General features: G+C 41.2%; 1 protein-coding gene and 1 long non-coding RNA gene across 13 annotated transcripts in view; both read right to left on the bottom strand.

Moving 5' to 3' along the window:
- nfixa (nuclear factor I/Xa) overlaps window positions 1–27,797 on the bottom strand; it is a 109,264-nt gene that overhangs the window by 16,583 nt on the left and 64,884 nt on the right. For 7 of the 12 annotated variants that reach the window (XM_085162860.1, XM_085162866.1, XM_085162867.1 and 4 more), the window contains 6 exons: window positions 7,208–7,270; window positions 6,092–6,166; window positions 5,760–5,883; window positions 5,259–5,294; window positions 4,752–4,879; window positions 3,843–3,917 (listed from right to left, as the gene is read on the bottom strand). In XM_085162860.1, coding sequence (XP_085018986.1) covers window positions 3,843–3,917; window positions 4,752–4,879; window positions 5,259–5,294; window positions 5,760–5,883; window positions 6,092–6,166; window positions 7,208–7,270 — 501 coding nt within the window. The remainder of the gene's footprint in view (window positions 1–3,842; window positions 3,918–4,751; window positions 4,880–5,258; window positions 5,295–5,759; window positions 5,884–6,091; window positions 6,167–7,207; window positions 7,271–27,797) is intronic. The other 5 variants (XM_085162861.1, XM_085162869.1, XM_085162865.1 and 2 more) reach the window with 3 other exon arrangements.
- Window positions 1,810–3,836, bottom strand: LOC146516742 (uncharacterized). Its single transcript, XR_014874564.1, has 2 exons — window positions 3,122–3,836; window positions 1,810–3,047 (listed from the first exon to the last, which is right to left on the bottom strand). It is a non-coding gene; the product is annotated as an uncharacterized LOC146516742 (long non-coding RNA).

Raw genomic sequence — 27,797 nt, 5'->3', positions numbered from 1 at the left:
AAAGACAAGCAGACGGACAGAGAGAGGAGACAGAGGGAGAGGAGAGGGAGAACGAGAGAGGCGAGAAGAACGTGGGAGACATGAAAATATGTGAGGGAGCAAGGGAGCAAGAGAGCAAAGCGGAACCTGTGAAAAATGCAGCAGCGTCTTTTTCTTTATTGCATTGCTCTGACAACACGTATGAAATTGGAATGTCATAAGATGTTTAGTATGGTTATTATCTCTCGCGAGCACACACTCACACCCGTCTCAACACACTTGAAAGGCCGCCTTATTTAACTGCTGAAACAATAGACTAATTTCTTCTTCTCTAAGTTTTCTTCTAATCTTCCTAACAAGTGAGTGGTGCGACACTGTTCTCTTTTTAAACTTTTTTAGACTGTTGTTTTGTAGTCTATTTCTGTGGCCCCTCCGCATCAAACAAGGCATTAAATATGATTCCTCCTCAGTTCTCCAGCTGGAGACGTGTGAAAGTCTATGGGAGTGTGGGGGCGTGCAAAACCTTCCCTCCCTGTGTGAAAGAGTTAAGTCTCAAGCAGGTGGGAGTGAATATGTGTGAACCATTTATGTCTTTAGCAGACATATAACCCCCCCACCCAAATGTAGCGGGAGTCTGGGGGCGTATTGTACTGTCAGACAGATTCCAAGCATGAAAACAACCCCGATCCCACTTCTGACACCAGCAGTTAGCAGTGATTGCTATGACACTGTCACACTGGTGGGAGAAAGGTGGAAATAAGAGCAGACTGCTGAGACTGAAAGACAGAAAGGCACCGGAGGGGAAAGCTAGGAAAAGCCGAGATTTAGAGGAAAGTGTAAAAACCAGAACCATGTGGATTATACAATTATATTTTCAGAGAAGCAATCTTGTAGGTTTTCATTTAAGAAGTAAAAAATGAATCCAAATTATAGAAATGAAAGCCAGGATCCACAGAGAGGATCAGATGAAGACTGACATCTGTATATATAGGAAGTTATAACAGTGTCGTAAACAGCAAGGGACTGGAAAGACAATATTTTATTACTTCAGAGGCTATGCAATGGTCTGATCTGGCACGTGTGCATGTGTGCGTGTGTGTGTGTGTGTGTGTGTGTGTGTGTGTCACAACTGCACTGTTTCCTCTTCTGGCAAGCCTTAGTATTTCACTGGCAACCAATCAAGCGTTCCCATGATGACCCTTCTGTCTCTTTGCACTAACAGGCCTGCCACCAGATGCGCCTCTGAAGAACACACAGACGCAAACACACACATATTCATGCACTCACACACAGTTGGAAAAGACAGGAGATAGTGGTTTAAAGAAGTAAGGGAAAGTTGGGGAATTCTCCTCTCTCCAGTGATTTAAGACACATATGTCCAAAACTGTAAGTCCAGCCGTATCCCTCCAAGGGCTTGTAACACTTAACTCAAAGAACCAAGCAAAGCTCCCACCACCACAAGTCTCTGGTGTCTTAGGAAAAATTTGCGATCATTTGGAACTAATATGAAATCGTGGTTGTTTCGATCGCTTCCACTAACCTCCCCCAACCCTCTATGCCCCTGTGGAGCAGATGTCTCCAACATCCTCATGGATCCCAAGGCTACACATACATTGAAACACCATCTGGGACCACGCTTCAGCTGTGCAAGTGTGTGTGCGTGCGCATGTGTGTCTAACTGATATCTGTATGTAGCTGTGTTTGTGTGATCTATTTGAATCTGTCTTCATACACCTCTGGGTGCCTTTGGTTGTGTGGGCTCTGTTGGTTATAGTGGAAGTCAAGAAGAGTAAATGGTGCTATGGACAGGCTGTGAGGTGCACCTGTGGGGTTCCTTTGTTTGTTTGTGCATGTGTGTGTGTGTGTGTGTGCCTGCTTGTTTGTATTCCCCCACCTGAACAGGAAATCCCAAATGAGCTTTGCCTGTGGCAGGTGGACTATTTTATTAAATAGACACAGACTACCAAAAATCACATTTTCTCCCCTTCGTGCTTCTTAGGCACTTGTGCTAGCCACAATTTAAAATGATTACCAAATCCACAAAAAAAGCCCGTCAATTACAAAAGCTTTTGGCTTTTCAATTTTTCGCCTGGATTTTGTAAATTAATTGGGCAAACGGTCCAGATTTGCATGCAATTCTACACACTTATTTGCCAAACTCATTAGGAAGTGTACAAGGCTGTTTACTGCACTGGATAGTAAGGGTGTCGATACACACACACACACACACATAGACACACAGAGGAAGTGAGAGCAAGTGAGAGAGGAAAAAGCTGGGAGGTAAGGCTCTGGTGCGCTAAGGCGTGCAGGAACCTCTGCTGTGGCTCTGATGAGCAGCCTCTTAATTACATTTACAGCTAAGTAGAGCAGGAGCAGGAGAGCAGACGCTGAGGCTCGAGTGAGAGTAGTCTGGGGCAAAACCTAACCAAGGCTCTTGGCTTCTCTGGTTCACACCGTGATAACCCCTGTCTCTCATTAGCTCTCACCATTTGATTACCAAAGTCATCTTCTCTCCTCTCTTCTGTTTTGCACCACCCACTTTTCCTTTTACATTTGCCTAATTTCTGGTTCTCTTGCTGCCTTTTCTCCTCTGATATGTTTTCCCTCCCCAGGGCTATTCCTGCTGTACACATTTTCAATTAGACAGAAGGGACGCAGGGAAGAAGGGCTGAAGGGAGAACTAGGGAGCAAGAGGAAGGGTTTTACACCTCTGATCCACAGAAGAGTCCTAATGAGGGATTTGAGGCAAGGGAGGGATGGAGCAACAGAGAGATGGAGGCAAGGCAGACACCTGAACACCTGCAGGGGTGGGGAGTATGATAAGCGCGTGTATTTAAATGTGTGAATGTCTGCATGTGAGGGGGGTTGTAAGTGTGTGAGTCCCAGTATGGGGTGGTCGTCTATGTACATTGCGCTTGTGTGTGGGTGTTTATGCATATGAGTGAGTCACTGTGCGAGTGTGTGAGTGCCAGAGTGGGTGCAGCCACTGAATATGCCTGCTGGTGTTGTCAGTGTAAGTCTGGTGAAATCTGGTGAAATCAGTTAGTTAAAGGGAAGCTATTGGTGCACTGCATTTCGTTGCCCTGTACCTGTGCATGTGCAATGACAATAAAGTTGAATTCTATTCTATTCTATTGTGTACGTTTACAGCTCCATGTGTATTATCCTGGACTCTACTAGGGTGGCTTTGCATGATTTACAGTTCAAAATAATGCTTTTTTATCTTATACTCACCCTCATTTCATCCACTGACTAAAATAAAGCAATTTAGCTCCCTACCACCTCCAATTAAGCCAAACCTCTTCCAACTGGCTTTGTCAGTTTAAATATGCTCAAAGCTGAGAATATTAGGGATATCTACTCTCACAAAAAAATGAGCTAAGGGGAAGAAAAAAATTGTCTAAAACAGAACAGTTGGCTCTTTTGGCTCACACGGATTATTTGCACACAGACTGATCAAATTATATGGAACTTTTCCCATGTTTATTATGACCCTCCACCACAGTAACACTATATAAATATGACAGAAAACTGGATATTCCCTTACAGTCCTGGCACTTTACACCACAAAAAAAGAAACTTTCATCAGCATCATTGACATCAGTTAGTAAACAGCTAAACACAAATGAAAGTTTTACACATATGCCACTTTTAGCACGCTATAGTTGTCCTCCCCACATTTATGCAACACACAAACACACATAATGTGTGTATGTATATCTATCTATCTATCATCTATATTTTATGCACACACACACACACAACACACACACACACTTATACGTACACACAGAGGAATGACTGAGCTACATAAAAGCTGATAAATAGTAAATAAATATGAGTGTAATCAATGTTGTTCTAACCATGGTAAGGAAACTGCACGCCATCGTTTTCATGTTTTATCTTCCTCTCCTGCACACTCGCCAAATGGTGCTGCACTGAAAGTGAAGAAGGGTATTGTTAACAATGAGATAGGGGAAGAATAAGAGAAAAAAGAGGAGAAGATAGATAGACAGGAGAGAGAGAGAGAGTTAAGTGTGAGCATTTGTGTATGATGGAGGTTGTGAATCACTGATAATTGACAACACATCAGGTAAACTGTATGCATGATAGTGGCGTTAAGGTGAAGGTGAGAACATATGAATGCTTGAAGCAAAGTGACCAAGAAAGGGGTTCAGGTATTGAGGAGGTAGGATAAAGAGCATAATGTCCAGAGCTAAATGACACAAGTATTACTATCAAAACAATGGAGACACTAAACTAAAATATTTGGTGCATTTAGCAGCATCCTTGATCATGTATCATTGTCATTTTTATTATTCATCTCTCTTTTATTTAGGCATGTATTTGCATTTCTGTCATATGCGAGACATGTGACTTTAAACATTTTCTGATTCAAGGTTACATATTTTATATTCACGTGTTTGAGTATATGGTTTGACACCAAACTTTTAAATACAAACAGATCCTAGTCAAACACAGCCATTGTTTTCAATAATATATTAACTAAGCATGGGCAAATTAACTACTGTGTGTATCTGTAAGTCGAGTGATCAGACTGTGCCACAGAGCCTTAAGAAAGGTGAGTGGAGGTTTATGAATGGTCTCCAGGGCTGAGTACATCACCACAGTGACAGCAATAGATTGCGGTAGGGAGAAGTGACAAAGTCAGATGGAGGGATCAGTTTGGACTTGGGGGTGGAAATCAGGCAGGAAGTGCAAAAGCTTCATGATGCTTCAAGGGATAGGTTTGGGGTGGGGTAGGAGGGTACCTGATTCCATGTCATTAGGCCACGCACTGGACTGGGAGGAGCTGGCAGCAGGCGAACGCCCAGGGTAGAAAACATCATCTGTGGGGCTCTCCAGCTCGCTATCATCTAAGGACTTCCGCTTAGTGGAGCTGCAGACACGAGAGGATATTTGGTGGTTGGAGTAAAAGTGGAAGGAATAAATGGAGAGAGTGAGAGCAGGTAGGATTTTCTTTAATAAAAATATATGATGGTAAGGACAACACCTAGCAGAAGTAAGAACTTTTCATATAAACAGACTTTTTTTTTTTTTTGCATTTTAGGGGAAACAAAACCACAAAGTCTTGGAGCAGACAAAGCACAATGAATGTCAAAACTGTGAATGGAAAAGGAAGAAAGAGAAGGCAAAGTCAGAAAGTAGAGGCAGTCACACACAACTTTCTGAAAGTGTTTGTGTGTGCTTTCCTGTGCATGTATCTCGCTAAGTTGTATCTTTTATATTTTTTAGATGAAGCTCAGGTTTATAACTACCTCCTTGGAAGGTTTGCGTACAACTCCACCTCAGACCTAAAGTGACAGCAGATGACAGAAGTAAGAAGATAGAAAGAAAAGGTTAAGAAAGACCCAAAGAGTAAAAAGCAGAAAGAGACATCACACATTCATAAAGACATGAGCAGCTAGCTGAGAGACATACACATATATAAAGAGGTTCCAAGACTGGGACTGGACTCGTAGTGCATAGCTGCACACCACTCATAACGAGAAACTTCAATGAGATGGTGTACTGTAGCCATCTTTGTGATAACAAGCAATATACGGTTGGTAAATATTACAGTACTGTGATTTCACACTTCCCTCAAGTTTGCCCTTGGCATCACTAACCAAGGCAGAACTGCTAAAGCCACATGGTGGTTTCACCCACTAGACGGTCTACTTATGGTAGACAGCCGTACCTCTGCATGATGTTTCCTGTGCAACGTATACTGTACGTCTGCACAACCTTCACTACTCATGTCTGTGGGGAGTATTTACCTGGTAGAAGGAGGGGAGGTGAGAGAGCGCCGCCCCAGAGCCACCTGGTTAATGTTGTAGTAACTGGGGCTGCTGTCCAGGTCAGCCAGTGAGAAGTTAGGACCCGACGCTGTGGCTACAGGAGCTGACAAGGAGACAAATATAAAGGGAATGTGGGGAGAAAAGAAAAGGGAAGCGAGAAATATGCCAGTATGAAATAAGAGGATATGCTCAAAATGCTATGCTGCATTGTTGCAGTAGATTTTCTTTTCAATGAGGAAACAAATGCATTGTATTGTAATTACTCATGTGCAGGCATTTTGTCTGTGTCGTGATCTGGTTTTTCTACTTACTCTGAGACACTCTGACCAGCTCTGCCACATTCCACACTCCTGAGGTGACAAAACAGTCCTGGAAACTCAGGTGGCCTGTACAGATGAGGAAATAATCAAGCTTTTACAAATACACGCAAAAGCTTTGGGAAAACCCACCTCCCCACACAAAAACACAAAAAATGTTAAACTGAAACTCAAGAGACTCCATCTCTAACTCTGTTTGCTGAGCAACATCTATGGGAATACGCAATTGAAATACACTGTATGGACTAAAGTATGGGCCCACACCATCGGGGAAAACACCCGAATTCATAGATTAAACAGTGTGTAATTTATGAATTCAGGTGTTTTCATCCCCAGTGTCTCAGATGTTTAAAATAAAGCACATAGAAATAAAGAATAAAGCAATAAAGCACAAACAACAGGTCATCCTTAGGAGCTCACTGAATATAATCCTGGTACTGTAATAGGATGCTGCCGTTGCAACAGGTCAGTTTGTAAAACGTCCCTCCTATTAAGTCTGCAATCACCCATCTGTAGTATTTGTGCAAACTGGAAGCTTTTAGGAACCACGGAAGCTCAGCCACAAAAGTACAGTTTAGCAGCAGGGTCACCAAGTGCTAAGGCACACAGTGCATGAAAGTCACCAATACAGTGTATCTTAAGACTGAAATGTTCATATTATTATAATTTAATGTTTGTACCTAACATTCAAACTATTCTGCTGCATTAGGACCCTGAAAACGCTGCTGAGCCAGGTAAAAGCTTGAAAACTGTGTTTTTTAGTTTGGAAATTGATTTTGGGAACCTGTGATGTCACGGATTCAATGCACCTGTGTTCGATGCCTGATTAGCCTGATGATTTTTCATGTTACAGCCACATGACCAGTTTCTGCAAATCATCCTTGAGTACCAATGGCGAATTCATCTAAAATCATTCAGCAGTTGAATTCTGCCTTTTATCATGCTACTCATCGTCAGTGTATGTGAACAGTCATGTCTTATGCATTTTCAGGTGTTCGGTTTTAAAGCAAAACTAATTAGTGCGGATGAAGCTTGATGAGCTCGGTGAAATTAATTTAACGCTAATTTAAGAGGGTTTGAACATAGGCACGTGCTTGTGCATATACCCACCATTGGGTGGTGGCTTGATGTCTGTGTCCCCTTGTTGGCTGGAGCTGTCTGATTGTCCAGATTCTGCAAGAAAACAAAGACAGGAAGGATAGAGACAGACTAATGGTTATTATCTGATTTGCATGCTTAAGAAACTAATAAAAAACATACTGGTAAGTGTGCAACATCTCAATGAATCATAGCTGTGTGTTCATGTTGCCAAGAATGTGATATTTCAGGTGTGAGAGGGAATAAGAGGGACTTACAGTATGTGCTGCGGTATGGTATACATCTTGCGAATGTATGTGCGTGTGAATTCGCACATTTTTGTGTGACAGTGTTGTATCTAAGACTGTTCTCTCCTGTTTCCCTCTGTCCCTCCAGACTTAAGGTGCGATGATTTACACTGTGCTGCTATGCCATTTAGTATCTAACCACGCAATCATATCCCTCTCCCTAATCCTATTTAATACTTTCTTGCTGGTAGGGATTTAGTCTGCGTAAACAGAACACCTTACACACATAACCACACATAACACTCACTCTCAATCTGTTTCTTCCTGTAATTTTTGCTTCATACTTTAATACATGTTGTAATCCTTACAAGAACAAACACATAAATACACACATGCAGATCGAGAGATAACATTGACCAGGCCAGCCTGCTTGTCCAGAGGGATTTGACGCAGTATGAAATTGTATAAAATTGAGGCAACGCTCGTCCCTTTGAAATAAAATAATAACAAAGAAAACACAAGCGCATAAAGCGCAAACCTAACAGGTGTGCAGCTGTGCACACCTGTTATGACTGGTCTACTGAGGCTTCATTCACATGATAGTTGGAGTAAAAGTCACAAAGAAAAACACATGGGTGTATTTTGAGTGAATGAGACGGTGGCTGAGACCAAGTTCACTTCCTGGACTGGTGTGATGTGGGATACTCATGCCATTGGCCGTCCATTCAGGCCTAGCTAGGCTTTTGCTAGCTAGTAAGCTAGCTAAAGGAGGTGTTTATCTGCAGGCTGTAGGTGATAACAGAGCACACAGACTCCTGCCAGCAGCACTTGCCTTGCAGCCACACTAAGCCACAGATTACTGAGCAGAAACAATAACAGACCTGTCTCACTGCCTACGAAGCAGTGCTTATCCACTGAGAGAGGGGCGAGACAGACAAGAGCGAGAATGAAAGAAAGAAAGAAAGAGCACAGAAATGAAAGAGAGCTTCTTTTTCCCCTCTCTTTTCATGCAGAATGTCTCGCTCTTCTGTGTCTCTCACTGGCTGGGTGTAATCCTGGCAGCCATCTTAGAGCTTGGCAGCCATCTTAGCATTGGCGGTAGTGCCACATTCCAGCTAACTGACGGCACTCACTCCAAACATACGAGGCTGCGCCCCCGCCACGCATGCACACAGACACATTCAGACACACACACACACACGTGCACAAACACTGAGGTACACACGCAGAGTAAACATATATGGTGGCCAATGAAAGCTGTGGCGAAAACAGCCTCACTTCAATGGACTTTTTAACCGTCGTGTAGTATTTCACCGGAGGGCTCTACATTAATGTAAACACTATTTCTCACACTATGCATACGGCGCTTAGATGCAATGGACCGTTACTGTATGAACAATATGCTTTACAGATATCTCACAATCTAATACAGAAAGCATGGCTGCCACATAGCTGCACAAATTCACGTGTGAGGCATGAATTTTGAAAAACTGTAAAATGTCTGAAGCCTCTTTCCTACACCAACATTTCCTTTGGTGGATTTGCTTCAAGAAATCACATTGGCGCATACAACTTATTATCATGTTTTGTGTGATTATGCATGTCTACTGACTTGCATAATCAGTTCTGTGTTTATATTTGCTTCCACAGTTGATTATTTACAGTAACAAGTGTGGCACCTGATGCTCAGTTCTGTTTGTTTAGGATATTAAGAAAGTTACTAATTGAAGGATTATTCTGTAGCCAGTCTGCTCCTGCTACCTGACAGATGTTACAAATAATTGCTGCATAAATTGCAGAAATCAGAATCTGTGTTTTAAAAAAAAAACAAATATAACAAGTTCAGCCCGTCCTGCAATACCGCAGTGACAGCAGGAAGCTCTTATCACCTGAATCTTAATTTGGCTTTACTTAACAACGATAATACCATCTTCTGGTTTAGAATTATATTCTGCAAATCCTATTGGGTAATGGAGAACAATTGATTTTCAGTATGGACATATCACATTCTGGAAAGATCCTGCACTTGGAAACTCTGCCCTTCTGTCTTAAATTGCCTATTGTTGGCCTGTCATGACCTGAACATGTTCTGCTCTTGTTTAGGTGTGAAAGCTAAGGCTCATGGTATAGATAAGAGCTGACAGGCACATATGAGTAGCAGCAGGAAAACTGATAGCTGTTCTCAACATTACCCTGAGGTTTTGACTGCCCAAACCACACCAACTCTCATGGTATATGAGACCGATTGATACAGAGACTCCTATTATCGCTCTGATTTTTCATCTTATTTATGTATTCTTTTTTATTCTAAGCAAAGAACTTTTCATAATACTATTTTCCCACCTTCCTTCAAAATCTTTTTCTGCAAACTGCACAATATGATAACCTACATAGATACTGAAGCTATCAATAGCTGTGGCTCTATTGCGCTGAGCTCAGGCTCTTTAGCCTACTAAGACTGTGCTTACAACACATCGCAACATCACTCATTGGAAATAGGTGCCACTGTTGAGTTCAACAGTGCATCATAAAGCTGTAGAGACGAGTGAGGAGGACAGGGCGAGAGGGAGGTAAGACAGAGGTCTGGTGGCTGGTTATCACTGCTGTGCATGCTGCAGCCTACGACAGCAGCCACAACCCCCCACTCCACACTCAACACCCTCCATCCATGCATCCAGCCCCTTATCTTCTCACCGCAGCCCCCTAAAGCCCTCCCTTCAGCAACCCCAATCAGAGTCCTGCAGCCACTCCCTCCCTCAGATGCCCCTCTGCGTCCTCCACCAGCAACCCATCTCTGACTTCAAACCTTTCAGCCTACTCCGCAGCCGCTTGAACCCAGTGAATTAAAAAGACGACATACAAAGAAAAACAGTGCATGCATTGTGTCCTGTGGGTGCACATGAGAAGCCCACGCAAACTCCACTCTGATAACAGTGTATGAATACCATGGCAATTAGAGCGGAATGACTATACAAATATATACAGTTATTCATGACGGACTTTATGTGATTCAGCCCATCCATCAATGTTGATGTAACCATTTAGGTAAATGAGTATCACAGTGATTAACTAAAACTTAGCTAAACATTGGCTTTGCACTAAATTTTTCCCTGGATTTCACTTTTATGAATAGCACGCAACATCCTGGAAGTAAAGAGTAAATTGGGATGTCGTAAGTCCCTAAAAATGAGAGCTGGTTATCAACAAACTTGACTTTGCACAACTAAATGCTGGTGTACGCTCAAAGTAAATGAGTGCTAATTATATGTAAATGTTTGGGTTTTTAATCATTAGTTTATGATCATTTTAAATAATAATTTTTTACATTTTAAATAAATAAATAGTGTAGTGAGTTTTAGTTGAGCATCTGCTTTCTCTCTGTGCTGGTTCTTTATACTGTCGCTGATTGCTGATTGCAGACTTTTCTCTCTTACAACCCCGCTACAATCCGCACAGCCCAACTCATCATGGCTTTGACATACAGCACCATGCATCTGACTGTGGCTGTGCTCTCTAGGTTGCAATCCTTCTTACTATCTCTCTGACACCCAGCACTAATTCCTGTGGCTTTCCTCCTAAATTTCATGAGGTCAAGTGGAGGATTCTCCTTCTCCTCAATTTAAAAAAAAACAACATATGATATCCTCATTACTTATAATAATTCCTAAGCTATTAAATTTTCTTCACTAATCACTCTTTCCCCAATATTACCTCCTGCGCTGTTAATCTCCAAGGTCACAAATGGACCTATTAAAGAATCCTCCCCAACAAACAACTAATCAATCCAACATCTGTTCCACAGATGTGGATAAAGGTTTTAGCTCAGTGGCTTTTTCAACTGTTTTGGTCATTGGAAGACGCTAAAGCTGTGTGTACTCAAGTGAGGACTAACTCCGTTACAAATTTCATCACCTGAAAGAACTCTGGGTCAGTAACAAACTGAAAGTGCTCAAATTGTACGTTTACAGGTGTAAAAACTGAGGCACCAATGATTGTAAAAGCAATTAAACCAAAGAGAAAAACCAAAGGCACAATTTATTGTCTATAAAATGAACCATGTTACCTTGACCTCAAGCACATATTGGGTGATGACTTTTTAAGCGAGCACTGTGTGTACATTTGATTAAATTCTGAACAACACTGTAGGAAGAGTCGCGACTGTGGATTGTGGCCAGATGCTTTGCTATGGCATAAGCTCATCAGTCCTTTGGACGGATAAACTAACTAGACCTCTGTGATTTGAGGAAAATCTGAAATGTGTCAGGACATTGCTCAAGATGATTATTTCGCTTGGAACATTTAAATCAATACTCACTAATCCATAATACAATTCTTATATTTCTTTTCTTTTTAACTGATATACTCTTGACATAGACATAAAACAGTGAGAGATCGTCTCCTGACAATGGAAATACGTCTTGCTGGTCATCGCTGATCAAAAATGAAAGAAGTAAGAAGTGGGCTCTGCAGTGGCACATCGCTGTTTGACAGATTCATAAACACTGCTTGTCATTTGTGAGTATGTGCGGTACAACCACGCACACTGCCAACATCAACATGAAAACCAACAAGTGAGCTAATGTACTCTGTAGCCACATCAAACCAGCATGTGTCCATATGTGTGAGCATGCATGTGTGTAACTACCAGTATGTGTTGAGATTCCCCTCCTTGTTGGAACAAATGTCAACTCCACCACTCCCCCTCCGTCTCCTCCTCCCCCTCAGCTCTCCTCTCCTCCCCAAAACACAGGATAACGCGGTACAGCATCCCAATTGGGTTTCGCTTAAGAGGTTTATCGGTATGTTGCTAAACATTCTGACCTTTTTTTAATCCTTAATGCGCTTAAAATGTTCCAAACCCTCCTAATCCCCCCGGCTATCCCACACAGATGTTCACTCAGCTCTTTTATTGGATGTTATTATTTTTATTTTTTTTACCCTTTTTATTTTAATATATATATTTCTGTTTCATTTTTTAATTATTTAAGTCTGTGTCATACGAGGGAACATTTCTGTTTCTGTGTTAATAAGTCTTCATCACTTCTGCTATTTAGTGTATACATCTCTGTATGTGAGCAAAAACGCTTTTGTGCTAAAAGTCTTAACCAGATCCCCATGTGCTGAAACCAAAGTGTGAATGTGACCTTTACAAATCTTTACTCTTAGAGGAAAATCTTATAAGTTGCTTAGAAGTCAAACTTTGAATCAATAAGAGTCATAAGAAAACGGAAATGTCAGTGGAAACTGACAAATCTAGGGTGTAATTAGCTGCTATATATACTCACTGTTCGTCTGGCATATACAAAATGTATTACAAATCTGCACATGCACAACTGTTTATGTGAATGCACAAATAAATGTATGTATCTATATATGTATACATGTGTGTCTGTGTGTATTTGTGTTTGTGTCCCTGTATCACCGTGCCACTGTGCCAGGCAGGCTGTGAGGCGGGTTGGGAGAGTAGGGCTCTGTGTGTGTGTGTATGTGTGTGTGTGTGTGCGTGTGTGTGTGTGGAGCAGGTGTGCCTGGCCGCCCTGCGCAGCTTGCTGCCCATCTGTGCTCCCGTCTGTGTGCCGCCTGCGCCCACGCTCTGCCAGCAGCACCGCACCATGGCAAGAAGACCCAGGAGAGAGAGATGCTGAGAGACGAAGGGAAGGATTGAAAAAAAGAGAGAAGGAGCGAGCGGGGAGGAGGAGGGAAGAGGAGTGAGGGGGAAGAGCAGTGGGAGGAGCAGAGAGGAGGGATTACAAGGCTTGGGGGTATGGAGGATGGGAAGAGAAGCGAAAGAAAAGTGGGAGAGGGAAAGGGAGCGGGTTATGGGTCTAGAGAGGATGCATGAAGTCGCAGGCAATGAGTGGAGAGGGTGATAGTCAAAGTGGAGGTTTGGAGGGTATTTGGCTGGCTCGATGCCCACACATACCCCACTCCTTATTTATTCTCCTCTGTCCCCCATTCCCCCACTTATCCTTGTTCTCATCCTACCATCACCTTTTCTCTCCACCAGTGCAATTTCTTGTATACTGCAATGTTTCTCCATCACTGGGTTTCCAGAGACATGTTTTTTCCAAAAACGTTGACTTTATAAACTTGCCAGATTATTTCCAGGCTGCCGCAATATATGTTATACTAATCCTTAGGTTTTAGGCCTATAACCTAGGAAATTCTGACTGTAAGAGAAAAAGCCAACACACACTTCAGTAATGTGTGCTGTTAAATAGTAGTTAAAATCTTTATTTATAGATTTAAACATGAATAGTTAGTTTCCTGTAGATGTGTAAAGTCATTCACTTGTGGCATTAAAGTAAGCCACAGTGCTTAATCAAAGTTTTAAGACTTTTAACCCATATTGCCCCGCTCTACAAGTTTACTGTATTGAGCTGAAAATGAGTCACAGACTTAGCATCTACACACACGTTGTGGCATGCTTCCTTAAATCAGAGCCTGTGAAACAATGCATTCTGTTAATCTTGCCAGTATGGGAAGCGTGTCAGATTACTCTAAGTCACTGATTCCCCCCACCCCGAAAAAAATAAAATAAAGAAGAAGAATGCAGATAAAGTGAAAAATAACAAAACACAGGGGATTTTTCCCCCACAGAGGTCTTTATAATACTGTATTTACTATGCAGATGTGAGAATATTTTTGCCACAGTCTGGTGTTTATTTTAACACACAAACATTAACCTTTTTTTTTTTTATTACTGCCCCGTCTGAATTTATGTAAATGTTTACGGAGCGCTCAGTGGTGAAACCATTTATATCTTTGTATTTGTACTATTCACAAGTGTGGTTTTCCTTGTTTAATGCTAAAGAAACAGAAGTGTATCCAAAGGCAGACAGCAAAATACAACCTCAAGTTGGAAAGAGCAACAGTATGGAAAATGTAAATAAATACAGCAGGAGTTTCTAAATTTACTTTGACTTGTACAGTATGTCATTCCAAACAGTTTGAAGACAAGATATATAATGTTTGTCAGGACACCTTTAGTTTATTTGTAAGGACAAATGAATGCCTGCTTTTCAGGCCTCAAATGTATTCCAAAAAATATCTGCATGGTGGAAAGTTATGAGCCAGGGGTAAAAAGCCATGAGGTAAAAAATAAATAAGTGATGATGTGATGGAGCTAATATCAGCTGGCGGGTGGAATCATGATTTGGGATGAAGGGATGAAGATCAGTGTAAAAGAGAACCACTGACAATTTTAACAACGATGTTGCTCAAAGAAAAATGGTTAAGGATCTGGAGATGTGACCCTCTAAGGTGCATAACAATTAAAAAATTGAAGGAAAATTTAGAGATGTCTGTGTGTAGAAGGCGAGAGCACAAATCTATGCTGAATACTACTGATATTCATTTTGTCAGCCAGCATTTCTATAAGTGATAAACCATTTGGGCTCCAGTCACATTAGATGAAGACTGAGTCTAAGCTCTTTACTTCGTGAAACAACATTAACAACATCAGTTTCAACAAAAAGTTAAAACAAAATTCAACAAAGTTTCTCAGACAACTTTTGCAGTGGCACTGCTGGGAATTGTTGTTTATTAAAAGATAAAACTAAGAAAGTTTATTTTTCTCTATGATCAGGAGGGCTTCTAGCTGCTTTTTCTGGTACTGTGGAGATTGGTTTGGTCATGAGAGACTACACTTAATCATTTTGTATCTTCAGCCCCTAAAAGCCTGTACTATGGAAAGGAATTGCAAAGTTACAAAGTGTTTGGAGAATTTCAGTTAAAGTATGTCCCCATTTTTAAACTTAGCACAATTCTTGTGATGAAACAGGTAATGTGCTGTTACACTATCGGCAGTACAACACAGGTCAATGATAATTTACAAAACACTGCAATATGCTTTGATTTTATCACACCAAGTTTTTGTACTTTGGAGTTGTGAGATCAAATCTGAATCCTTTATGAACTCTCTGCAAGACACAACAAAAGCTCTCAGCACATTCTACATGTTTATAGTTTCATTTAGTAATCGAGGCAATAAAAGGTTTTGTGAGGCAGGAATGCTTCTAAGTATCCCATTTGGTTACAGTGATCATTGCTATGCAATGCGGTCACAGAAGCCTCCGACAGCACTCTGATTCATAATTAATATGGACAGTCGAGTGTAAATGAGATTCTGTGCTTTGGAGTCATGCTGACGAGACTTGCCTTTGGACAGACACTCAAAGTCCTGAAGGAGCGCTAGGGCTCAAGGAGCAAGAATCCTACTTAAGCTGACACAAGAAGGCACAGAGCCTAACACACAAACACAAGCGAGCACACACTTGTACAAACGTACTCTGTGAATGTATTAAAAATAATGTGGAAAAAGTGTACCAACACTGAATTAATGTGTTCAGCTTGCGTGTATCTACGCGTGAAGTTGTGTTATCTTTATATCGGCATGAAGACCTTGCATTATGTACATTTAAGCTGCTTCATTAACAGCAGCTCAAGAGAAATGCATGTGTGAGTGTATCTGTGGCTGAGGCTGGGGGCCCCCAGCACGGTTCACGACCTAGCCTAACAGAGTGTGAACGTCCCCCTGCCGAGCTGATACTGATATAACTGTCCTGTAAGTGGTGTTGACACCAGCATTATTACCCTGTCAACCTTCATCTCTACTCAGCTTAAAGGAGTCAACCGGGCGGGGGCCCAAACGTGTTAAGGACCAGTGTCTCTGCAATGCCCTGGTCCAGCCCCAAATAAATACAGCTGCACAAAGGCCGGAAAGGGAAAAAGAAGGGGAACATGTGGGAGGGAGAAGGAGGGAGGAAGAGGCGGTACACTTATTCTCACTATTCTCACTACCTACGTGGCTTTCACAAGACACAAACATCTAAATCACACACACACACACACACACACACACACACACACACACACACACACACACACACACACACACACACACACACACACACTGAATAAATGGCTGCAGTGGTTTGCTATCGCCACCAGGTGGCATTTTCCTGGCACACGTAAACCATGGTGAAATGCAAATAAAGCAACAAGGCCTTGGGCCAGGCGTCTCAGTTAGCTCAGACTTCACTCTCTAGACTGCAGAGAAGCAGGCCAGGAATGGAGAAAATGGAGACAAAGAGATGAAAAGGGAGAGGGAGAGATGTGATGTGAATAAAATCAAAGAGAAATATGGAGCCGTGAATATTATTGAGATGTGAGTAGGAGCTTATCCCTTCTGCATTTTGCCCTTAGATAGCAAGACCCTTACATAGCATGCGTACTATCATGTTCAAAGAAAGTGTTTCAAATCAAAATGCCTTACACTCTGCAACATCAGGAGCTGAGCACTGCTCAACAAAGAGACAGAGACAGAGAGAGGGGAAATACAGAGACACAGATATGCGAGCCAAGGGAATATAGATTTGCAGGGGGAAAGAACATGATTTGAAAATGGAAAGAAGAATAACTAAATGAAACTGTGGCAGAATGCATGTTTGCAGCTGAAGAAACCAGCACAAGAATCATAAAACTTTGCAAAACAAAATCAGGAAGAAATTAAAAGGCAGTTTAGAAAAGGAAGTATGAGTATGAGAAGCATCTCACAGTTTTCAGCTTTGTAAGAGGAAAGCTGGAAATGTTGCAGAGAAAGTACAGTACTAAGCTGAGTATGGAACTGAAGAGCAAGGGAAGGCCATGTGTTGAGACTTGGATTTCTCCTCCCCCGGTCCCTTTTCCTGCTGCCCTAGATACACACTGTGGGTCTTTGTGCTGAGGGTGTTACACACACTTCCTGTCTGGCCAGCAGAGGGGTGCTTTAAGGTAAGTCTCGCCCCCATGTAGCACTGGCTGTCCTTCCATTTATTCCTTTCTCTTTCTATATTAGACTAATGTTAGTCTAATATAGTCAATATATCTTTATATGTATTCACCTACCTGGTTCCAATGCATCAGTCAAACACTTTTAAACAACACGGACCACTCGCTTTCTGCCCACACATCCTTACCTGTTTACCAGCACGTCTTAAGTATTATTGTTTTTGTTCTTTCTCTCACTTTTATGCCTGAAACTCTTTCCGGTTCGTTACAAGATACATAAAGAAGGTAATTTACACTGATAGAACGTTGGTGCACTTGCGCAGCCAAGGACACTTCGATAAGAGTGAGAAAACATCCTCAACACACACACACACACACACACATACACATGCACACAAATCCACAAAGTGATACTGAGCAAGGTTGCCAACTCCTCCAAAAGCACCACTGAGATAACAGTGATAACAAACATTCTTCCAGCAGCCAAGTCTTTTTCTCTCGGGGAACACTTCAATGAAAATTCAGAGCAAATGTGCCACTTTATGAACATAACAATACGTCAATAAGTCTGCTGGGTGAATACGCTGCGCTGGAAAGCAAGAGACCCAATTATAGAGAAACTCTTAAGTTGTTTGCTCCTGAGAAATGGAATGATGAAAGAAAAGACAGAATACATCCATTTGAATGCATCTGAAAATTATTATTGTTCTATTGGGAATACATAAAACTCATAATCAAAATAATTTTCTACTGAAAAAAAAGTTCTCTCTATAATAACATCTAAGTGATCTAACTCATATATCTGGAAAAAAAAAATCCAAGTGTATAATTTCAATAAATATAAACACATAAAAATAACATTAACTTTTGCATGAAATAAATATTGGACACTGCCCCCTGCTTGGTTGCATTCATACAGTGCACCATTCAGTGGGCTCTGTTCTGCCACAATATGAGTCTCAATGGGAAGTATGAACAATCAAAGAGACTGTCCTGTCAATCTGTGCCAAGAGGACAGAGGGAGTGTGAGATTCAGAAACTAAGAACGCTGTGGGAGGTAGTCGGGGGGAATCAAAAGAAAAAAGGAGTAGAGATGCTAGCAGGAGAGGAGGAAAGGAGCTGTTGGCAAACACAGGAGGAGAGCAAAATCAGGGCTGCATGTAAAGGCTGTGTATATTATACTGTATATACATGGAGGAAAACTCCGGGAGAGCAAACTTGATCAAAGAGGTCATGCTGTCACGTTGACAACACACAGACACACTCAGAGAAGAGCGGAAGGACATGGAGCTTGCTCTGCCAAGCAGTGGTCACCTCTGACCCTTTGGCTCTGCAGTTGGAGATGATGCCAGCCAGACAGCTCAACATAGGTCAAGCAAAGCAAACAGTGTGTTTGAACGTGTTTATAAGTGTGAGTGTGTGTTTGTGTGTACACAGGGGTGTGGACCCGCAGTGACCAATCACAGCCGTGTCAAAATGTATGCGCCAATGATAGCAAAGTTTCACAAGGTTGCCAAGGGGTTGATGTTCGCTCATTTTGCGCCATGTCAATGTTCATTTTCTGTGTATCACTGTGTTGCTGATGTGCCGCCGTGTGTTTGACTGTTGCTATGCAGACTGAGGATTACAGAGGAGGAAGAGAGGAGTTTGCACGGACATGGCAAAGCTGACAGACTATGAACTTGTGCCCTCGAGCCCCAGGTTTCAGGAACTAAACTGCCATCTTATCAAGTCTGGTTCACGGTGCATGCGCTTTTACAACACAAAGAGACAAGAGCGTGCTCAAAAAGAAACAGCGTGGCACTTGGTAACGTTCGCACATTTTTACATAAGCACACACACACATACACAAACTCTCGAGGCACTCTTTGTCCATTGTGCAGCCCGGTCAAGGCAGATGATGAGAGGGATGAGGGGTAAAGGGTGAGGTCATGTGAGGGAGCTGGAGCCAGGCGCAACAGACAGGCTGAAGTCGACCCAGCAGTCACTATCATCAGCAGGCATTCTGTGAGTTTATCTTTGGGTGTAATCTTTGATGGAGCGCCATGAGCAAAGATAAAAATTTGATGCTATGTATTTAGCTGCACAAAAAAGGAAAAAAAACCTCCTCCTTAGTGCATGAGGTCAAATATACAATAATAAGCATTATAAAACTACAAAATATATATTTTAAAAAATCTCACCACACCAATTTGTGGACCCTAATTAATTTATTTCTAGTAACAAAACATCCGCAATTCAGGAAAGAATGGTTTCCCCCAAAAATTTTAAAAATCAACATGACAGACAGAAATTTTTTTAAAAAAGGAACAATGACGCCAAGATAATCCAACAAATGGCAATTGTGGTAAACCATCACAGCAAGTGCAGCTCGAACAGCTTGGAGTTCAAACAAAACAAGAGAGGGAACCAACACAGACAAGCAGATAAACCAATCAGGATGCAGTTGTACAGTAAAGCAGACCACCATCTGTTTGGCAGTATAGACACTCAATGGGGAGCTGCATCACTGCCACACGGGGTCAATATGCGCGTGTGTGAGGGTAAAAGAGTTAGCACGAGTTATTTGATTAAGTGACACAGATAAAAACAGAGATTGTTACTGGATAATGTATACATGCACACATTTTCTCTCTATCACCTCTTGCCATGTTCAGTCTCTTTCTCCAGAAAAGAGCACTCAGTTCAGGCAGAGGACATCAGGCGACCCCAAGGCTTCTGCCAGACAGCAGAGGTCCTCAGTCTGCTTAGAGTTCTGATCACAGACAAAGCATGTGTGTACCCAGAGAGAACAAGTTGCTAAAACACCACTTTTGTGTGTGTGTGTGAGAGAGCCATGTGCTAGTTTGTCAGCCATCTTCAGTCATTTCTTTCCTTCTCTTCTTGTCTACCTTATTTTAAATAGATTATATTCAGAAACAAAAAAAGCTTCCATGTATTGATTGATCTTGCTGTTTCAATGTGTGCGTATCAGTGTTTATATAAGGATTCACATCCCCACCACCACCGAGCGCTTAGCCCGTAAGCCCATCCCGCTTAACTTCTCTTCACTAATACTAATTCTAAATCTAATTCACCTCCTTACCACAATCACCCCACACAACATCCCTGCAACTCTGCCCCAGCTAAGCCACCCCCCCCACCCCCCCACACAGACGGAAAAACATACACGCACAGACTATCTGATTGTCCACATGGCAACTGGACCATGGTATTTGACTGTGCTGTGTAGCTAATCCATATTAATAGTGCTTTGCTTAGCCTCAGCCTATGACCCTAATCAATGAAATTTAGTGTAACCCTGGATCCAAAGCTAAAGCTAAACACACAGTTACAGTACAGCTTCCCACAATCACACTAGGGGTTTATTTCAGAAAGAGGGTTTAGGGAAAACTAAGAGCTTGTTAATCCTTAGGTGAGGGAAACTCTGGGCTTTCAGTTAAACTAAGTCTCAGTCAGTTACTGTGATAACATGACCCTTCCTGAGAACCAAGAGATACTCTTCAGGTCCTCTTGCAGAACCTGAAGGAGCTGTCAGACATGTTTTAATTCCTCAGAAGTCAATGAGAATCTAAAAATAAAACAAGTATCAGAATGTCACAAAATATTTACCGCACATGACTGAAACAACTTCTACTTTACATTCAAATCAATTAAATATATTTACATATTTAACTAATTCTATGCTGTGAAATTCCACTGTTAATCAGCTACTAAAGGACTCAAAGTCTGCTAAATTATGAATGACTGGCATGCACACTGAAGAAAATGCAAGAATTGTAAACCTACTCACAGTTTCTCCACTCCAACTTGGGCTCTTTCATTGTCCCTGCTCCTGATAAACTGTCACATGCTATTTCAATGCACAATCTAGAAGCTCTGCTCCATGTTTACCCTTTGCCATGGTGGATTGCAGCTTATTGATGGTGGCTTTTTTAAATGCATCATGCATACTGTTAACTCAGAGTGAACAAGTGTGAACATGCTCAGAGATGACTGAACCAACACTGATCAGCGGAATTTTTTCTTCTCACAGTTTGTTGAGGCCCCTGACGCTCATTTTGGACTGAGACAAAAGAACACAAACAATTAGGGGCCTGTTCCAGAAAATAGATATGGTAAAAAATTTGAGTTTAACCCTGAGATGATGGAAATTCCCGATTTTCTGCACCATAAACAGTTAACCTCTAGTTTAGTTCTCAGTGTTACTGACTCTTTGAACCGAACATGCTCTTAAACATAATCCGAGTTTCTCTGATTCTTCCTTTTATGCTGCACCTGAAGCAACTCTGTTTCGTTTCCTCATGCATACTTTCAGTATCAAAGTATATATCAGATTACTTTAACCTACACAACTTAATGTCTGTAATACACTAAAATCCCAGGTGACAGGTCACATGTTTGCTTTCCATTGGACTGATTTAATGAATCCATCTGATATTGGTGTAAGGACAGATTAGTGGTGTTCAGCACAGAATAAAATCTATGGGCTATCTTTTTCTAACTCTGTGGATTCCCCACACTAAAACATTTACTGTGCACTGCTGTAGCAATCACTGTTTTAAAAAAATAACTTGTATGAAGTTTTAGACACATAAAATACTCAATATAAATATTTCTGAGTGAGGATTTGTGTGCTACAAATGAGAAAACCCCAGACCTCTAAAACTGGTCCAAATGTACTTTCTGAATTTAAGCACTTAAATTCAGAAACAGCTGAATTTTTGGACAACAATTTATATTGCTGCTTGGTTCGTTTTTAATTCCTATCAGCAAAATTACATCTATTATAAAATATATTAATTCTTTATTTTATATTAAACACAAAATAATAAAACAAAAAATGTCAAATCTGAACTTGTCCTTGCAAATCATTAGATTAATTTTTACTGGGTCAAGCTATGACTTTAAAGTCATAAGTAAATGGTACTTTATCATTTTGATTCCTATCATAGTACAACTGAATATTACAGGCGACAACATATTTATCAATCTCATGTACAATTTAATAGGATTCAAACTGCATTACTAATTACTGGAAATTCAATCTGGGCAAATGATTGAATGGAGGACACTTTAAATGTATTTATCGGTATTCGTCTTAACTTGCTGACTCTCTTCTACACCTGTGGTTATTCATTTATTTTTTATAAAAATATTCTGGTCCATATTGGCCCACGTTCATTTTTCTGACTACACTGGAGGCTCTGCTCTTTATTTACTGGTTGCCACGGTGAATCGTGGTGTCAGAGCTCCACTGATGATGTTTTTTCTTTATTACCCAAACATGTGCTTAACTAAGAGGGAAGTAACTCTGACCAGCTGTCTGAAACCCAAAACTTAGACTTACCCGTCTTAGAGTTAATCAACTCTTAGTGTTTGCTCTCTGCAACAGATACTAGTACCCAAGGTCATTGTTCTCTCCACCAAACAAGTACAATTTACTTAACAAACATGAGCTTTCATCAGCAGCATATATAGGTATAAAGCAGGAAGCAATGTGTGTATGCTGGGGTAGAGTTTTGTCTTTGAGCAGAACTGATCCCCAGTAATCTAACCCCGTGATGTAATGCCTGGTGAAGCCACCATAATATGTTACATAACCTTATAAAAGGCTTATGTACCCTAGGGTTCGCAGGGTTCATTTAGGAGGATGAATGGCTGTTTTGTCAGGAACCAGTGTAATATGATCAAGATATTAAGTAATTCAATAATAAATACCAAGATATTCAAATCAACAGGGAAACTCTAATTTAAACATTGCTGATTCCCACTTTTCCCTGCTGTAAATTTTAATTATGTAAAAATCAAATACTTGCAATCATCCCAGAGTATGTTTAAAAAATGTTAAGTGTTATTATACTGCTCCACTCCACCAAGAGAACTTGTTTAAAAAGACCCAGCCTTACTAAGGTTGTTGCAGAGCAGTAGCACTTGACACAAATGGGGATATTCAGCCACCAAAAACGGCGATAGTCGTATCAGTATTAGCATACCAACTCACAGCATACCTCCCAGGCCCCCAACTGTTCTTAGCTCAGAGGAAAAGGCTTTTGATTTGGTTGTGACTGGCAGCTCATGTAAACACTGCATCAGCTAGTGAGCGATAGAAGAGACTGGGAGAGAGTTGAACATTTGCCAAAAGCTGCAAAGCCAAGTTTGGCCCTATAGCGCTCTGTGCGTGTGTGCATACGTGATGAAAAGAGGGTATGTGCAGGCATAAGTGTGTACATACAGTATTCGAGCACGTGTGTCTGTGTTTAACCCATTTACGTAACAGTCGGGGTCCCTGGGTTCAAGCAAATTTAAAGACTGAGCAAGCAAGAAAGGCAGAGAGAAAAATAAGTAGAGGAAGGAGCTATACAGGCAGGGGGACGAGGGAGGGAGGAGGATAGCAAGTTCTGCCAAAACAAAAACAACCAAAAAAAAGAAAAAAGATTTAGGCGAATTTAGGAAGGACAAAAAACAACAGAGAAAGCAAAAGGTAGGAGTACAGACTTCATGGAGGATAAAACACAAAAAAGCAAGGTAAAGCAGGAAGAAGGGAAACCCCACTTTTCCACTCCTTCCTTGTTTCCAAGCAAAGAGTCTCTCTTCAGAAGTGGGAGCACAAAGCGACTGACACCTGACAAAGGGATTTTAATGGAGGGAGTTTAACGAAGCAGAGGCTGAACAGACTTTTCGAGCCCAGACACCAGGCTGCTTTGACGACACTGCAAAGAGATTAAGAAACTATGATGTTGCCCTTGACAGAAAAGAAGGAAGAGACTCAGACAGAGAAGAGAGTGTGAGAAAGTGTCGGGAGAATGAGAGACCAGGAAGAAAGATGGGGAACCAGGGACAGAAAGAGAAAAGACAAAAAGCATGAAAGTGAGAGAGAAGGAGAAAAAAGGGAGAAGCATGAAGGCTTGTTTCTGGTGGGACTCCAAGAGCCAGCATCTGTTTGGCTTGGGCTCAGAAAAGTCTAGTGTTTCACCCTGCAGCGCCCGGGGGAATGCTATTCCAGGCTGCATGGGCTTCTATGAAAAACAGCTTTATGTGGAAAAGGGGAGATGGAGGGAACCGGAGAAAGAAAGGCAACAAGGGAAGGAAGGAAAAGGAGTGAGAAGGAGGTAGGGAAGGAAAAAAGCAAAAGTGAAAGAAAGGAAGAAAGTGAGGGAAGAACTGATCTTTTGAGATCTTTGTAAAACAACAATGAGTGAAAATAAGAGAAAGAACAGAAACAAAGCACATGGCAGAAATGAGGGCCAGTTTTTTCTCTGTCAGTTTCACCTGTTAGCAAACTTGATTCATGCTGACCTCAACGACACCCGTTTTATCCAAAACTCAAAACAGTGGAGGTGAGGATAATGAGGCAACAGAACACACACAGAGGATTTTTGTCCCTCCTCAGCATCTGGGCTAGGACAGCTGTGTTGTGCCTCTCAGCCCTGGGTATCCTCACCTGTCAGTCAGGCGGCTGAAGCTCCCAAGGGACAACAAGCAGCTGGCAGACAGGTGCTACTGCCATCTACCACCCAAACCACACCTATGCCTGTGTGTCTCTCCCTGTGTTTGTATGTAGATGCATACTTCTGAACCACAAACATGGCAACCCTTCATGCAGCAGAGTTTGTGTAGAATAGACAGGCACAAACAAACATGAAGCAGCTTCATGTTAGAAAGAAACATATAAGCTGGCAGTCAATCAGTGCACGGCTGCAAAAGCTAAACCACTGCTGTGCAGTAAAGCAAAAATACGATGCTTCTACTGTATGTGTGCGTGCGTGCGCGCACATGTGTGCATGTTAGGGAGGCAGGGGGAGCTATGTATTAAAGCAGAGCCTTGGGCTTAATCAAAAGCAGAGGCACTTTCCCCTGGAAAAACAATGAGGGAAAGCAAAGTTTACATGAGCTAATTGACAGAGAGGAGAGGGGGGCTAGATGGATATGTGAGCAAGAGAAGCTGGAAGGGAAGAAAATAAACACACAGCCGAGTTACAGCATGGCAAGAGATGGAGGGAACAAGAGAGAGAAAAAAGGAGCAGAGCATCAGGGTGACACAATGAAATCATGGAAATTTTTCATTTCTCGATATCTCATCACCACCGTTTCTGTGTCTGTCTCTGGGTTATAACTTCCTCTCCTTTTTCTTTTTTGTCTTTTCAGTGACCAAGCTCAATAGCATAACTCCACTCTGTTTTGTAAAATGTTTATGATACGAGTCATTATACGAGAGCACATATGATTCTTGCTTGTACATTTATATTAAATTCAACAGTGGAAACACCCCCCCCACCCCCACCCCACCCCACTCGCGCTCTCCGTACTATTCTCAATCTAACTCCATCCAGATCCCACTAGAACACATAAGCCGGTACTATTCCTGTACTATCAGCTTTGGGGGGGATTTCACTCATTTTAAGGCATTTACTTGTCCAGCCTGGATTGATGTTGAGTAAAGCAGCTCCCAAAACTAACAAACCCGCACATAAAGCTCTTCAGGGTTGGTTGAGGACAGACTACAGAGTGGGAGAGCGAGAGAGAGAGACAAAAAGACAGACAGAGGGATGCTGTGTGGTGGTGCGAGATGACCAGAGGCCTTGAAATTCTTGACACTGAAATGGATGTGGAAAAAGTTTCTAGACTGATGCCAGGTCCTGCAGATTTTCTGGTTGTAGTGTTGAGGTTTCACTGTGAGCAGGGTGGGCTGGTATTAAACTTTTACCAGCCGTTAATTTGGGAAATAATACTTAATGACAGTCTTTATCCACAAATTAAATTGTATTTTTACAGTACTGAGCATGACTGAAATAAATGAAGCCAGGATGCACGTTTCTTCTTTTTGTACTTGAAAGAAAGTACAAAAAGACAAAAAAAGAAAAAAAAAGTCTAACACACAGACAGTGACTGTACTCCTAAATACTGTATATCAATCACAAGGCTGCTGTGGGTCTACTGGGCAGCCTGCAGGTATGTTTAGCCTAGTCTTACTCCTAAATCATCACATGTGGATGAGTGGATCAGGCACTAATTACCTTTTCACTTAATTTTTCATCAGGCAAGGATAGAGAATTGTGAATAGCCTCATTTTAACCCAACCCATGATCTTTTCTTTAAGCTAACCAAGTAGTTTGGGATTCAAAACCACACTAAAGGCTGAAAAATGAAACTACTCCTGAGTGAAAACAAATTGAAACATAGTTAAAAAACAAAGGTCCTACACAGGACACAGACCCCGAGGCTTAAAATTAACACTTTACAGCACTGCTACCTTTCTTCTCATCTATGTGGACTTTGCAGCTTTTTTAAAAAGTGGGCATTTGCACTGAGCATCCAATTTTACAAAAACACCTTTAACACACTTGAGCAGATGTCTGAAATGTGCCCATGTCTCAGTGAGTTTGATAAACCATCAGTATCTGATGCCATGTCAATGAGAGTGGCTTTATGTGTGAAATACTCCCTCCACTCGTGCACATGTCTACAGGTGTCTGCCTTAAATGAAGAGTTAAAGAAAACCACATAACACCGCTGCAGAATGAGCTTCATCTAAAAGGCTGGGGCTACTCGTGCTATCTCTAAAAAAAACACATCATCACTCTTCTCCATGCAGCTCTTTTTGTTTTTGAAGCATCTCCCTCAGGCAACCCTTTCTCTAGAAAACTGTAAATATCCTTGCTAAGTGAATGGTTGAAATTACAAGTCCATTAGTGTTATCTTTGGTAGTGCAGCTCCCCTGGGGATTTACAACCACAGATCTTAAGAGCAAATAAAGTTGGTTTTTTTTGTTTGTTTTTTAATTCATGACCAAGATAAAATAGTACAGAAACTAGACTAAACTCTTTATATTTTTGTAAACATTTTTTTTTCATTTAATTTACTTTATAAAAATAAAAAGTTTAGTCCTTTAACAGATGGGGGCAAACACTTACACTTATACAGGCTCTTATATCATTTGCTACACAAATATTTGCTTTTGTCATATAATCACAGAATATTAACAACATTTTTTGGTCATTAGTGCTGTGATAATGTTATGTTTTATACTGTAACTTTTCCTATAAATTGTGTTTAATTCTGTTAATGAGTTCCTGACCAAACTTAGGGCCTTCTACGGCTATAAATGCTGAATAAAAACAATTTATGAACTACTTTGCCATAGTTTTACCAATAAAATATACAGCATATATTCAGTTAGACAGGTTTTATCATAAATGTAAAGCTTTTAGTAAGACCAATGTGTCATCACTTCCCCTGCTATTTTCTATAACTGTCAGTACAGAAACAAATCCATTGGTCACACCTGGTTTGTGACACCTGGCATAGAAAGATATAATTAAATTGAAAACAAATACAAAAATCTTCCTTCTGTTTCTTTACTACGGCTAGATTGTATTTTATGAAGATTTAAAGTGATGTCTTCCTCATACCAACGAGGCTTTCCTATAGCTTTGTGCCACTGCAGAATCCTTCATTGTTCAACAATGAAGGATTCTGCAGTGGCACTTATTTCATGGACACTTATGGTGTGACTATTTCACTCACCACTACTCATTCACTTGATTGCATTCATCGAAAGAGTCCTAAAACAAAAGTGTTGGATACATAAAGATGAAGAATGT

The sequence above is a fragment of the Neolamprologus multifasciatus genome, chromosome 6, assembly GCF_963576455.1.
Source record: "Neolamprologus multifasciatus chromosome 6, fNeoMul1.2, whole genome shotgun sequence".
NCBI classification, from domain to species: domain Eukaryota; kingdom Metazoa; phylum Chordata; class Actinopteri; order Cichliformes; family Cichlidae; genus Neolamprologus; species Neolamprologus multifasciatus.
The sequence above is the reverse complement of the archived record's forward strand: the minus strand, read 5'-3'. Positions and strand labels throughout refer to the sequence as shown.